Source organism: Cardiocondyla obscurior, linkage group LG24 (genome assembly GCF_019399895.1).
Source record: "Cardiocondyla obscurior isolate alpha-2009 linkage group LG24, Cobs3.1, whole genome shotgun sequence".
NCBI lineage: Eukaryota > Metazoa > Arthropoda > Insecta > Hymenoptera > Formicidae > Cardiocondyla > Cardiocondyla obscurior.
The window spans coordinates 1062373-1076952 of record NC_091887.1 but is presented as its reverse complement, the minus strand read 5'-3'; the positions used below and the strand labels follow the sequence as shown (position 1 = coordinate 1076952).

The 14580-nt window shown below is 33.2% G+C and overlaps 3 protein-coding genes across 4 annotated transcripts; 1 reads left to right on the top strand and 2 right to left on the bottom strand.

The window, feature by feature from the left end:
• Positions 1–315: 315 nt before the first annotated feature.
• Git (ARF GTPase-activating protein GIT1) lies at positions 316–6097 on the bottom strand. Its single transcript, XM_070672003.1, has 13 exons — positions 5841–6097; positions 5494–5627; positions 5288–5400; positions 4988–5174; positions 4752–4882; positions 4315–4504; positions 4103–4175; positions 3653–3847; positions 3398–3564; positions 2617–2787; positions 2344–2523; positions 2049–2279; positions 316–1978 (listed from the first exon to the last, which is right to left on the bottom strand). The coding sequence occupies exons 1-13, from the start codon at positions 5896–5898 to the stop codon at positions 1781–1783; spliced, it is 2028 nt and encodes a 675-aa protein (XP_070528104.1). The 5' UTR covers positions 5899–6097; the 3' UTR covers positions 316–1780.
• Positions 6098–6252: 155 nt separating this feature from the next.
• Pcid2 (PCI domain-containing protein 2) lies at positions 6253–8233 on the bottom strand. Its single transcript, XM_070672024.1, has 6 exons — positions 8094–8233; positions 7994–8025; positions 7873–7914; positions 7660–7781; positions 7103–7584; positions 6253–7018 (listed from the first exon to the last, which is right to left on the bottom strand). The coding sequence occupies exons 2-6, from the start codon at positions 8012–8014 to the stop codon at positions 6501–6503; spliced, it is 1185 nt and encodes a 394-aa protein (XP_070528125.1). The 5' UTR covers positions 8015–8025; positions 8094–8233; the 3' UTR covers positions 6253–6500.
• On the top strand, positions 8114–14328 carry Med23 (mediator complex subunit 23). 2 transcript variants are annotated; one of them, XM_070671999.1, is made up of 13 exons: positions 8114–8248; positions 8335–8404; positions 8495–8606; positions 8741–8985; positions 9077–9209; positions 9533–9715; positions 9850–10137; positions 10338–12483; positions 12596–12835; positions 12926–13085; positions 13173–13460; positions 13574–13780; positions 13976–14328. In XM_070671999.1, exons 3-13 carry the CDS (start codon positions 8562–8564, stop codon positions 14112–14114), a joined length of 4074 nt encoding a protein of 1357 aa, XP_070528100.1. In that variant the 5' UTR covers positions 8114–8248; positions 8335–8404; positions 8495–8561; the 3' UTR covers positions 14115–14328. The 2 variants fall into 2 exon arrangements, with proteins under 2 accessions (XP_070528100.1, XP_070528099.1); XM_070671998.1 differs by having other exon boundaries at positions 8482–8606.
• The last annotated feature ends 252 nt before the right edge of the window (positions 14329–14580 follow it).

The window sequence follows — 14580 nt, the reverse complement described above, 5'->3', positions numbered from 1 at the left end:
ATATTATAATACGGGTTTCAGATCTAATCTAACCAGTAGACAACGGCAATCTACAATCTATGAAAATTTTAATTATAATGGTTACTACAAAATTTAAATGAAAAGTGCATAAAAGAAGAGTTAAAGAAAAAATACTTTTTTTTATTGGATGTTCTACTGGAATGTCTTCAAGCTCGTCGAAAAAGTTAGACATAGCGATTTATGCTCATCAAATGCTCATCTTCATGAGGTAAGTTTCACTTTACTTATTACGTTTATTAATAAATATACATACGAATGTAGATAAAACATAACAGTAATGCAAACCCCATACACTCTTAGTCACAGTTTTTATTATAGCAGAGAGAGTCTGACAAGAATAATATTTTATCACTTATACACTATAATTACTTTTGAGTAATTTCAACATAACATTAATATTATGTTAACGTACAATATATATGTATAATAGGTCTAAAAAATATGTCACTCATCGTTACAACTGGCCAAAAAATACATAAAAAACTTAAAAATATACTATATATTGTATTTTACATATTAATGTATATTATACATATAATATATAATTCCGTTAATTAACAGAAATATTGCTTTATGAAAATAAGTTTAATTTACGGATGCCATATATTACAATGCCAGTATTTGTATTATACATCCGTATATGAACGGTAGTAAAAATGCATATCGTTATAACGCCACAACATTGCCTTATTTTATCAATTGTAACTTTTGTATATTTTATTGTATAAATGTAACAATTTAAATCAAATAATTATTTAATTTTTATAATTATAATATTGCACGAATTGTTTTTAACAATTATATTTTGTATAGCCAAGGCAATTTAATTGTAAAACATATAAAAACCAATTTAAAAATTATATGAATTTAATCGCAAGATAAAAGATACAATTAGATAAAATAAAAATATACATATTACGAAGTAATGCAAATAATAAATGTAGATTATAAACTTAATATTATTATAGCGCATTTTTGTAGTATAAATTAATACTTAAATATAAAAAAGCAAAGAGAGTTTGTTTAAGTTCTAAAGGATTTAACTAACAGTGATAATAAACACTTCAAATGTATCAGATATAATCAAATTTCTTTGAAGTTTAACTCTCAAATGGAAAACTGAGTTGTGATAACCCAATATGATTTTCGATGTATAAACAGTAAGAAAGAGTAACCAGTTGGGTGTGCTATTTGGGGATTGCCGTAAATTATTTGAAGTTGAAAACTGCTATAAATGTACTTGTAAAATATCTTCAATCATAATGCAATACGAACTTAAGCTGCATACTTGCAGAATTCATTGGTTTGCTGCTATTCAGTCTTTGTATTAAATAATATACTACATGATTATATTCAAACAATGTCATGTTTTATCTGTTAGATTTTATTTAATCGTAATTACTTAAATAATTTTAGAGTATATATTTTTTAATAATTCACTCTGGCAAATACTTATTAATAATATAAAAACGTGATTCTGCTCCAATATTTATTAAACTTAACAAACAGAAAATAAATGAATGAATTATTATTGTAATAATACAGTCTTCGAAATAAAATTTCGAATCTAAAAACTGTAGGTAGAGAATAAAAATTCCCTACCAATTTTTATTCCCTACCCATAGTTTTCAGATTCCAAATTTTATTTCGGACATCTTGTATACAAAACGTTAAAATATCTATGTTACGACTTGAAACATTTAATAGACTCAAAAAGAAATAAAAGCACTTCATACTTTTTCTGTGACATTGAGAGAACTTACGTTTGAAATTGCGTTACAAGTAATTTGGTTGCTTTGGCAATATCGTAAGCGCATGAACGTACTTGTTGCAAACAACGATCCATGTGCTCGGCATCACTGGTGCATCTTTGAAGACCGGAACATTCTGCTTGAAGTCTTCCGGTATTACCGTTTAATTGTCGTAAGGCAGACCTAATATTCTCCTCAATTGGATTCTATAATAGATATAATAGAAATTGCATTTACCAGTAAACGAATAAATTTATTTAAAGAATATAATCTTACCTGAGGAAATATAGCGGTTAATTCAGCAACAGCAACGCGTATCCTCTCAGCGCAAGGCACAAATGCTTCTCGTTGACTTGGATCTTGCATAGCCATCCATAATTCTTGAATTCGCCTAGTAACTTGTTCCGTTCGTCGAGTTACTTCTTCGCTGGGTGGTAGATTAGGCGGGCCACATTCCCACAAGCTCTGCGTGTTACTTCTCGATAATGTCTCGGTGTCGCGTTTCGCCTAAATAAAATAAATATATAAAATATAGATATTTTGTCAATTTAAAAAGAAAGCTGTTAATTACTTGGCAAATAGTTGTTGACCACGATGTTGGTTTCCGCAGGCCTTCTCTAGTCTCGTACATAGATGCCGGTCTTTGATTTCCACGTACAGTAGATGTTTTAATATCGTGCACTGGTTCTAATTCAGGTTCTTGTTCTCCACCAACATGTCCGTTCATGTTACCATCGCCAGAATTTTTAATCTGAATAAAAAATTTGCAGTTTTAACATTTTCTTACGTAATTAAATATTGAAATATTAAAAAGTAAAATATATTAATTAAAATTTTGAGTTACCTGTAGCATATGCTTTAGCTCGTTGTTTTCTCGAGTAATTTGCTCGACAGTAGTTTGCAGAATATGCACTTGCTCGCGAAGATCTCGTACAGTTGATTCAGATAGGGTCAATTGTTTTTTCAATACTTCCACCATCGACGGAAGACCCTTTGCAATCGGAGTAAATGCTTCCTGCAACAATGTAACACAATAATAATATCTGCTTTAAATTAATGTATATTGTGCAACAGATATTGAGAGCATGTTACAATAATCACGCAAACGAATTGTTATAAATTGATATACACATTATTATTATTGCATTGTTATGCACCATGGTGTTTAGTATTGCGAATCATTATATGAATCACTTCAATAGCTAATTAATGTGCCACAATCGTCAAAATTTACACTTTTTGGCAACGATTGCACATGCACAAACAGACCTGTGCACTTGCCTAATAACATCGCCTACAGAAAAGCCATGTGCTCAGCCAATTCCTTATTCCTCTTTTTGTTACTAGTGCAGGTACCTTTAATATTTTACCACAAACACGTAAATACAACTAATACCGAGCTTTGTAAATTTATATATTTTTTGTATCTCACTCTTGATGCGAGTTAAAGAAAAATAAGTCATTTGCAAAACTAATATACTTTCGTACATTCAGTTCACAGCTTTAGATAAAATAAAATATTAAATTTCTATATACAATAATCCGACATTTGTATAGTCACTCCAGGAATTGATATAGTCACGTTTGTTAATTCTTTAGATTCGAGAACTGCAATCTTTAATTACCTCATTAGCTTTTGGCTGATTTGAAACATCAGACGAAGTATTGTCCGTAGATGTTAGAGCAGCATAATCATCATCAGATGCAACACTGTCATACAAAGGTTCGTCGTCGGATACTTGTGATCCATGCTTACCAAGTTGCTCCTTGCGAAGCATAGATATCGCAGGATCTAAAAAATATACGATATAAAGATATAAAAACGGTACAAAGTCATAGAAACTAATAATAATTACGTTATTAATATTATATAGTATTACTTTGAAGTGCATTATTAGCTAGCATATGTCTCCGGCCCGCTTCAACTAATAAATCCACAATAAGAGTGGTAAATTCTTTCGGCGTAAATCTCGCCAATTTTTGCCTTCCTTGGTTTCTAGTAGACGACAATTGTGGATTAACTGGCAGAAATGGAACAGTGCATTTCTCCGGGAGAGATGCGGTTGAAAACCAAACTATAGATAAAACATGAAATTTATTTGTTTGTCCATATTACATATATCTATAATTATTTACAGGTTCTGTTTAATTAATTTTTTTTAAGCAAATAATTCCAAATATTCTTTACTCACCCTTCCAAAAGAATAGCATAACAAAGAAATATCAATATCAATTATAATTTAAATTAATGTATTAATAAGTTTCATACACGCTAAAAATCACGACTAAAATATGTGATATAATTTACAATAAATAAAAATAATACTCACTTGCTTCTGTTTCCCGGCGATCTACTTCGTCATAAACATCCATAGCTAATTCCTCCAGCAAATGATTTGGCAACTAAAAAAATATAAATTGAATCTATTTTGTATTTCTATCTTCAAAAAACCGGGTTAGATCGACGCGAATTCATAATTGCTGTTTTTCCGCGATTCAGATCGATTAAAATTTTGTTACACTACCACAAAGAGATATATACCATTTGTAACCTGCTCCTTCCTTCCAGAGCAACCTCGTTTTTATCCAGAAAGGAAACCAAATCCGAATTAATGAGATGTTCATCACCTCGATGACTTGGTTTACGAGAGCATACGTGATATGTCAGTCTATCTGTTACTTCATACATACATTCAATTATACGTTCAGATAAATCTATGTGTCCTGCCATTCTGAAATAATAGAATATTTATATATACTAGAACAAACCATGCGCGCGCTGTAAGAAAAGAGGAAAAAAAAAAATTAAATAAAATTAAATTCAAATAGACTAAAAAATATAATTTAATTATAAAGGCTAGTACCCGTCTAGTGTGCGGAGGAGCGGTATTATATTTATATTATATTTTTTAATATATTTAAATTTAATTTTTTTCCTTCGATATCGCGTGATAAAGATATTACTGTCATATTACTTACTTTGTAATATCAGCTGCTGTTTGTCCATTTGAATCAACTACACTTGGATTTGCACCATTAGCTATTAAAAGTTCTACTTGAAGAGCTTGCCCAGCCCGAGCTGCCACATGTAAAGGTGTTGTACCTTTTTCCTATATATTATATACAAGTAATTTAGCACAAACGTTTCTGTATAATATTCTAATTATATTATTTACGTTATATCAGTTTATACATAAGTAATTATACAAATATACCTTGTAAAAATAATTAGGGTTGGCTCCTTGTGCCAATAGCCTCAATGAAGTTTCTAAATTACTTGTACGAACGCTACTATGCAACTGTCTACTCAGTTCCTCCTCTGTACAACATTCTTCCTTGCTTGGCCGTAATATAAAGGCCAAGTGTTGGTGCTTGGCTTTAATAAAATCTGCTTTCACTGGGCTATAAATAAATAATGTTAAAAATAATTATATTTTGAGAAAAATTTAAAAGGCATCTGAAGGTAAAAATTATACTCTAGGTTAAAATAAAATTTATTACAACTAGTTACTAACTGTAAGGGATCCTTAGGTTGTGGTTTTCTTCTGCTAATCTTGGAGTTGCTGGGATCTAGCAGGGAATGTTCCCAAATACTGTTTGCTCCATTATCACTCAATGTATGTACCATCTGAAATATTTAATCAATTATCCCCAAGTTACAATGTAATAATTATAAAAAAAAAAAAAAAAATTTTTTTTTACATAACCACTATTTACTAACGTTTAACAGATGTGTGTTCCAAATACTTTTGTGCAATGACTTAATATGAGATACATGACGCCCCAGACTACGATGAATCCCACAGCAATCGTCACACAATAAAATAGCTCTATTTATCGATGCCCATCCTGGTTCTGTAACAGACGAATTTACTGTCACTTTTATAATCGAATAAGCGTCGCTAATCGAAAGTTTGCATTACATAAAGTAGAATATTTATCGTGAACTGTGCTTGCTGACACGAAATGAGTATTTAAGAGACGTAACAATCATTGCACGTCGATTCTATTTTACAAGAACGATTCCACGGGAGTTTAGTCAATGAGAAAAAACAATTCTAGGCTCACCTACGGTTCCGCAGTCGGCGCACACATCCGCACTCGCTCTCTGCTTGGGACGTGCCATGCTTTCGTCTCTCCAATTTATAGATGCACTTACTCTCGCGCGTTGTGTTGCATCGCGATCAAGAATTCAGACGGTGGACGAGTGGAGGGCGAGGGTGAGAAGAATAAGTTGGAGCGGAGTGAAAAAACGAATCGGTTCATTACGCTTTTGCTGCCCAAGTTCCTGGACTTTCCGGAGAGATCGCACGATCGCCTCGATCGTGGCGTCTGTCAGTGGCGAAGTTCATCAATTCATACGACGAAGATCGCTGATAAGATAGTGGCGATTTACCATCGCGTGGTTCAGCGATGCTCGATTAGCGTCGCTCGCGAAATAACAATTTAATAAATGCGAAGTGTAAAGTAGTGCGATAAATTTAAAAAATTATATTTGTTGGATTTAATAATTATCATAAATTTGTTCCCACATAAACGATATCATTAATATAATTATAAATTGAGTAACTTAATTTTTTAGCTGTGTATAAAATCGTATAAGTAAAAATCACGAACTAAATTAAAAAAAAAAAAAATAGTTATATTAATTATATTTATTTTCCATAAATAATATTAAACGAGAATATAAAATTATAACATATTTTTTACGGAAGTAACGCTAATTATTTAAGATACAATGGTAGATAATGACGGAAAAGGATTTTGCTTGGATATTACCAATTTTTTATGCTGATAAGATATGTAACCCTTAATCTTGCCTTCGTATATTAGATTAGCAAGAAGGCACTCCGTCTCGTCCATATCTATATCTTCCATCCCATACATCTGTAATGCGACGAGTAAACTCATCACTGGTATTTGATGTGTATTCAATGTCAGATATACTTTTTTAAACAGATTTCTGTATGCAATCAGTTTGAGCTTCTCTACGATTAGATATATGCCCGCGTCTATGAAGAAACTTTCATGTTTCGCCATCACTCCTTCCAAGGAACGTAAATCTCCTTTCCTTACAGATTCCATCAACTCCCAAAACTCCATTAAATTATACTTCTGTAAAAGACTTTGTTTGGGCATATATCCCAGCAGCATCTTCACAGGTACTAGATAAGTCAGAATTAATCTCTTATTTTTTGAGCACTGTATGTGGCAATGCTCGAATGCATAAGACAGATATTCATCAGCTGAAATATTTAATTTATTTCTTAAATTATTTAATTAAAATTACAATAGTTCGCAAGAAATTAAATAAAAAAGTATATACTTACCCATCTTATAATCACTATCAAACATTGCTTTTCTACCGACGAAAAATTTGTACGTGATCTGTTGCGCCAATGCAAAGTGATCTTTATAAGGAGAAGATTCTATTGCTCTAATTAAAGGTTTGCATAAGTGTAGTTTGTTAATTCTGAAATATACTTTCAGCAGCTGATTAATTAAAGCTAGCATTCCCCATCGTTTTGTATCCTCCTCTGAACTTCTGCTGTCGGCGGCGCAAACTCGAAAACAGGCCATTAAACATTCTGCACACTTCTCCAGAAGCTCACCAGGCTTGACAATTACATTATTTTTAGAATTTTCTGCACCTATTGCCAATAATCTCAGTTCCAGGCACATTACATTCATTACAGGTAACATCCAATTTTCCTCTTTTTGCATTTGTAGAATTTTTGCAAGACATTGTACAGCTGAACTTTGAAAATTATACATACTAAACGGATCGTTTTTATTCATAGCAGATACAGCTCTGAAAGAAATTAAAAAAAAAATTAATTATACTTAAAATAAATTTGTAATATTAATTATAAAAATATAACTTTACTTTAAGTGGAAAACTACTAGGTCATCTAATGGCGCAGATAAATGTTCCGCGGCCTTATTTACGGCAGTTTCTGATCCAATTTGAGACATTAAAACATGATTGTGTCGCAGAGATAAAAGATCCTAAAATGAAAAAAAATATATATGAGGAAATAGTACGATATTCGTACAATTAATGTAAGCTTTAATTAAAATATATTCGTGCAATATTTACCGCTAACGCATCTCCATCCTGGTTCAGCCACACTCGCCGGATCTGCGAGATAAATAAATTGTAAAATATTAAATTTAATATTGTAGAATACTAGGTTATGTCTATCGATTTTGCATTTTACCTGCATTAAATAAGACTCCATTTTGATTGTAACTAAAACGTAAATAAGTTTCACGAATTAATGAGACTTCTTTTTTATTATTTCTTTAATAAATAGTTACCGGTAAAATGTCAGGTTTTATTTTACGAATACACGAATAAGTTGCATCGCCTCTATAGTTTGTGAACCATTTGTAAAGTTTACGCATGAGCGGCAAGCAGCTTGAAAAGCATGTAACTGCAAATAGTTCGATACTTTCGAAAGATAAATATTAACGCAAGTATTTTTCTCCGAGAACTTTTTTACCACGAAAGAAAAATGACTTTGATTTAATTTTAAATTCGTATTATTTGAATTTTTAGAATTAGTAACACACTCTATCCTTGTGCACAAGTGTCTCGAGTCTCGATCTTTAATCGAGGTTATGTTTTGGTGATTATACGATTTATCAATTAATTTATTTTTTTAATCAACTTTGAAAGGAGAAAATAAAAGGTATTATTCTGCAGTCAATTGTTTTAGATGTGGAATAATGAATCACGTGTTCATTAAATAACTAACTGCTTGAGAATATTATGTAGCTGAGAAAATGAGCAACGAAAGTCAGATTACAAATATCTTGAACGATATTTTGGCAAGTATTTAGAAGTATTGTTCTTAAAGATGTATACTTTTTATATTTATAAATTTACTGCAGTAACGTCTTAATTTTAATAATTAAAACACGCCGAAAAGTTTTTCTCTAACTTCCGTTTTTTTTTTTTTTAGAAAGTAGAGGCAATAGAGGAGGCTTTCAGTTGTGTTCTTGTCCATCATCCTCAGAAGGAAAGTGAAAAAGTATCAGCATGGCATCAGGAATTGAAAACGGCTGTTACAGGATTAACAAAGGAACAGCAGGAAGCAGCAGTTCGTCAGTTTTTATCAATGGCAGCAGCAATGACAAATCACAGAAGATTGCAATTATTGCTGTCTCTACTTGAGAACTTGGTTTATTCAAATTATTTACCTGCTAGGTATATTTTTAGATAAATAAATTTTTGATTTTTATTCGAGGATCTTCGATTTTTTTATCGTACTAAATTGTTTCTTGTGTTTTTTTTATAGACTAGTGTGCGAATGTATTCTGAGTTGTGACAAGTTGCAATATCAATTGGAGGATTTTTGGGTTGAATGTTTTGTACTTATTAGACATATTATTGGCGGAGTTGACTACAAGGGAGTTCGAGAAATCATGAAAGTAAGTTTTTTCATTAATAGCTATGATAATTTATTAGTTAACACTGTTAGACGATTATTCCTTGAGGGAATTAAGAGAAATCGAGCGTGTACTGTGGTTTCTTCTGATATGGTAATTTTTACGAGTTAAAAAACGAATTCTTTTCTATCGAATGCGTTTCCTTATATTTCGCGCGAGTGTTTGCGAGTTTTCGCGTACGTTCCCGTCGTGCGAAAGTGCTCGCGAGTGAAATGTTAAATACGCGAGAAACGTAACAGTATTATATTTCTCGTAATTTTATTATGAGGCAAAAGTTTAATAAAATAGTTTGTTGTATTTTTAAGGGATGCAAAGAAAAAGCTCAAACCATACCAGCCCGATTAGATGCATCAGTACAACCACAATTAAAGGCTTTAGAAAATGTTATTGAATATATCTTTGATAGAAATGCATGCTTATTGCCAGGATATTTTATTGTCAACGAGATACAGAAAGCTTATCCCGACAGCAAAAATTGGCCTCATTGGGTATGTATCATTAAAGTATTAAATAAAATTATAAAATAAATTAAATGAAATTAAAGGTAAAACACCGTACGTAATATTTTGCAAAAAAAAAAATATCTTGTCGGTAATTTAATTATTCGATATATTCGTTTCAGAAACTCGCAAAGTTGCTTTCAAATTTTGTTGAAAGTTTTCGCAATACCGCGCAAATGGTATCTATAGTAGGACATTCAAAAATGCTACCAGTTGTCGAACATACAGGATATGCAGATTACTTGATTAATCCTTGGTTGTTGGATCCTACTACATTGAAGTTTTCTTTGAAAGGAAATCTACCTTACGATCCAGATTTACTTAAACCTCAAACGGAATTACTTAGATACGTTTTAGAGCAACCGTACAGTAGAGATATGGTCTGCTCAATGCTCGGTTTGCAGAAACAAGTAAGAGAAAATTAAAACACATAAATAAAATATAGCAAAGCTGTAAAAAAAAAAAAAAAAAAAAAAATACTACAATTACGACATATAAGAATTATTATAATAAAATTAATTTTACATGCTAAGTATATTTTTGGAAAGTTATATACTCTCAAATTAATTAATTAATTATTTTTTAACTAATACTTTTATTTATATTACAGCACAAACAACGATGTATTGTCTTAGAGGAACAACTCGTAGAACTTGTCATACTCGCGATGGAACGATCGGAAAATGAAACTCTACCAGCAGAAGGACTGGATGGAACAATGGCTAATCATTGGGTGTGGTTGCACCTGTCATCGCAACTCATTTATTTTATTTTATTTCAATTTGCCTGTTTTCAAAGTATCGTAATGGCAATACACGATAAATTGGCAGGTAGAGATTTGAGAAAAGGTAGAGACCATCTGATGTGGGTTCTCTTGCAGTTTATTTCTGGCAGCATTCAACGAAATCCGCTGTCGAATTTTTTACCCGTATTGAAACTGTACGATCTTCTCTATCCAGAGAAGGATCCTCTACCTGTTCCGGATTACACCCAAGCGCTATGCACTCATCAAATGGCGATCACGTGTATATGGATACATTTTCTGAAGAAGGCTCAAACTGAGCCTTGCACCAACCTTCACAGACCTATACCACACACGTTAAAAGTCCATCACGAGTTTCTGCAACATTTGGTCATGCCAAATGCCTCGCTTTGTATGGGCTCGGATTATCGCATTGCACTTTTGTGTAATGCATATTCAACTAATCAAGAATATTTTAGTAGACCGATGGCAGCGCTAGTAGATACCATTTTAGGTACGCAGAAAAATCAGCAACAGCAACCTTTGCAAAATTTGCAAAATAACGCGGCGTTAGCGAATGGCCCGACGACGCCGCTTTCAATGTCTATTTTGGATTCTTTAACTGTGCATTCTAAAATGAGTTTGATTCACAGCATCGTCACGCACGTGATTAAATTAGCACAATCTAAGAGCAACATGGCATTAGCACCAGCGCTAGTTGAAACTTACAGCAGATTATTAGTCTACACGGAGATCGAAAGTCTGGGCATCAAAGGTTTTATCAGTCAATTGTTGCCGACTGTATTCAAGTCTCACGCCTGGGGAACACTGTACACGTTACTTGAGATGTTCAGCTACAGAATGCATCATATCCAGCCGCATTATCGAGTACAGCTACTGTCGCATTTGCACAGTCTTGCAGCGGTACCGCAAACTAATCAGACGCAACTACATTTGTGTGTCGAAAGTACAGCTTTACGGCTCATTACCGGCTTAGGTTCTGCAGAAGTACAACCACAACTATCGAGATTTTTATCAGAACCGAAAACTCTTGTATCTGCGGAATCTGAAGAACTTAATCGAGCACTGGTATTAACATTGGCACGATCCATGCATGTTACCGGCACCGGTGCCGACAGTCTCAGCGGTACATGGTGCAAGGAATTATTAAACACCATCATGCAAAATACTCCACATTCTTGGGCTAATCACACTCTCCAGTGTTTTCCACCGGTGTTGAGCGAGTTTTTCCAACAGAATAGCGTGGCGAAAGAAAACAAACAACAGATAAAAAAAGCAGTCGAAGAAGAATACAGAAATTGGGCGTCTATGAATAATGAAAACGACATCATTGCACATTTTTCGGTTCCTGGCACGCCACCGTTGTTTCTGTGTCTTTTGTGGAAAATGATATTCGAGACGGATCGCATTAGTCCGATTGCGTACAAAATTCTTGAGAGAATCGGCGCCCGAGCGCTGTCGGCTCATCTCAGGAAGTTTTGTGATTATCTTGTGTTTGAATTTGCTAATAGCGTCGGCGGTCAGCACGTTAATAAATGCGTGGACACTATTAACGACATGATCTGGAAATATAATATAGTGACTATTGACAGACTTGTTCTTTGCCTAGCGTTAAGAACTCAAGAAGGTAATGAAGCCCAAGTATGTTTCTTTATAATACAATTATTATTATTAAAAGCGGCGGAGTTTAGAAACCGCGTACAAGAATTTGTCAAGGAGAATTCGCCGGAGCATTGGAAACAGTCAAATTGGCACGAGAAGCATCTTGCTTTTCACAGAAAGTTTCCAGAGAAATTTGCGCCAGAAGGTATTATGGAACAAACTAGCGGTGGGCCTAGTCAGTATCAAAATTTGCCCGTGTATTTCGGAAACGTATGTCTCCGTTTTTTACCAGTTTTTGATATAGTGGTACACCGGTATTTGGAGATACCACCTGTTATCAAGAGCTTGGAAATATTGTTGGAACACTTGGGCTGCTTGTACAAATTTCATGGTATGTAATTTTAATATTAAAATTCAATTTTTTATTTTATTTTATAAAAATGCATTAAAGAATTTATTTTAATTTAAATTTCGTTTAATATAAAAGTAATTATAATTTTTAGATCGACCTGTAACGTACCTTTACAATACGTTACATTACTACGAAAAGAAATTGCGAGACCGGCCGTTATTAAAGCGTCGACTGGTATCTGCCGTTTTGGGATCGTTACGGGAAATCAGACCGGCAGGATGGGCACTCTCCGAGGCTTATCAAGTGTATATGTCACGTTTTAATGACGATGCCGTTTCATGGGTACCAGAATTAGAATATTACATTCGACTAGTACAAAGAATCGTAGAAAGTAAGGCAAATCTTTTATATTACGAGAATAATGATTTATATTTTTATTTCGTTATTATAATTTATTAATAATTGAATATATGTGTTAAAGCGATGTCGGGCACAGCTCATTTTCCTGCAACCGATTGGAGATTTAACGAATTCCCAAATCCAGCGGCGCACGCTTTGTATGTGACTTGCGTTGAACTCATGGCTCTTCCAGTTGCTCCAGATGCAGTAGCTAATTTTTTACTGGACGTCGTTGCTAAAGGGTATCTCTTTTGTTATTTTTTAACATAATTAATTTACAATTTTCTTGTTTCATAACGTATTAATGAATGGTGTTCATTGTTTAACAGATACACCGTCGTACCGTCAGACGAGATACATTTGTGGATAAATTGTGTCGGTTTATTATTGGCAGCATTACCAGAATGTTATTGGTCAGCATTGCACAAACGTTTATTAGAGACCATCAGTAGTCCCGGTTTGGTTAATTGGCAGTACAATAATCTGACACCGTTTCAAATGTTTAATTTCAACATTACGCATAACAGCCTGCTAGAAAACAAGTATAGCTATATGCTTGCTCTAGCGCATTCCGTCTGGCATCATGCAGGCGTGGGACAAATCACGACGATGCCTCAGTAAATATAATATAAATATATATTTATAAAATTTTATTTTTAAAATATTTAGAAACAGGCATTTGTATAATTTTTTCTTTTACAAATTAATAATAGATAAACTGTTTTTTTAGATTTATCAAAGAGAAACTACAGCCAGTCGTGACCAGCGAGGAACAATTGATATACGCTTGTCATCTAATCGGTCCCACTCTAGCGAGGTTTAACGCAGAGCGGCCACATTGCGTGGTCGAGCTCGCAGTCTGCATATACGAGATGCTGGAACGAGTTGACCACACTCAACAAACTTTAAACTACATGGATCCAATTTGCGACTTATTGTATCCTTTGTATATAACGTCAAGTTATTTAAAAATAACTTTTGATAACTTTATCATTTTAAATATAGATATTAGTTGAGCAAAGATTGGTAAAAGTAAAGATTAATCTGAAAGAGTCGGTTCTTGATATATATTTATCGAGATTAACGTGATAAGATGCGTACTCTTTGGCATATTCCTTAACAGTTGCGATAGATATCACATCAAATATATGTTTGTCGGCGATATGACGAAAAACGAAGTGGAGTGTATCATACGAAGGCTAAGACCTGCATTGCAAATGAGGCTTCGTTTTATCACCCACATAAACATTGACGAGATTCATACATCTTAAATCGTCCGGGCTACGCTGCGACGTGTGATTCAGTTTCACAGAACAAACGGTCGCGTTAAGCGTCTTCTGGAATTAGTATTATCAATTTAAATATAAGTAGACGTAAGAACTATTTGCTTCCTGTCGTTTTAATTCTTTACGAAATGATATCTCTTGTACTTTGATACTGTGAACGTATAACCCAAACGAAGAAATAAAATTTAATATTCGGCAATTGCATGCTGCTTCTCTCATCGATAGATACGCTTTTCTTTTTCTATTTTATTAAATTTATTATATTACGTATAATTATATATTATAAATAACTCATTAGGTGATAAAGTTCAGTGTTCCCTGCCTTCGATATTATTCATTACGATCTTGATTTGTGTTCTTTAATTATTTCTAAAATGATATAGTAATGGATATTATTTCGTAAAGGACGTAAAGAGATTAAAGGCTGATTCCCGCGGAAAATCAAATGTAT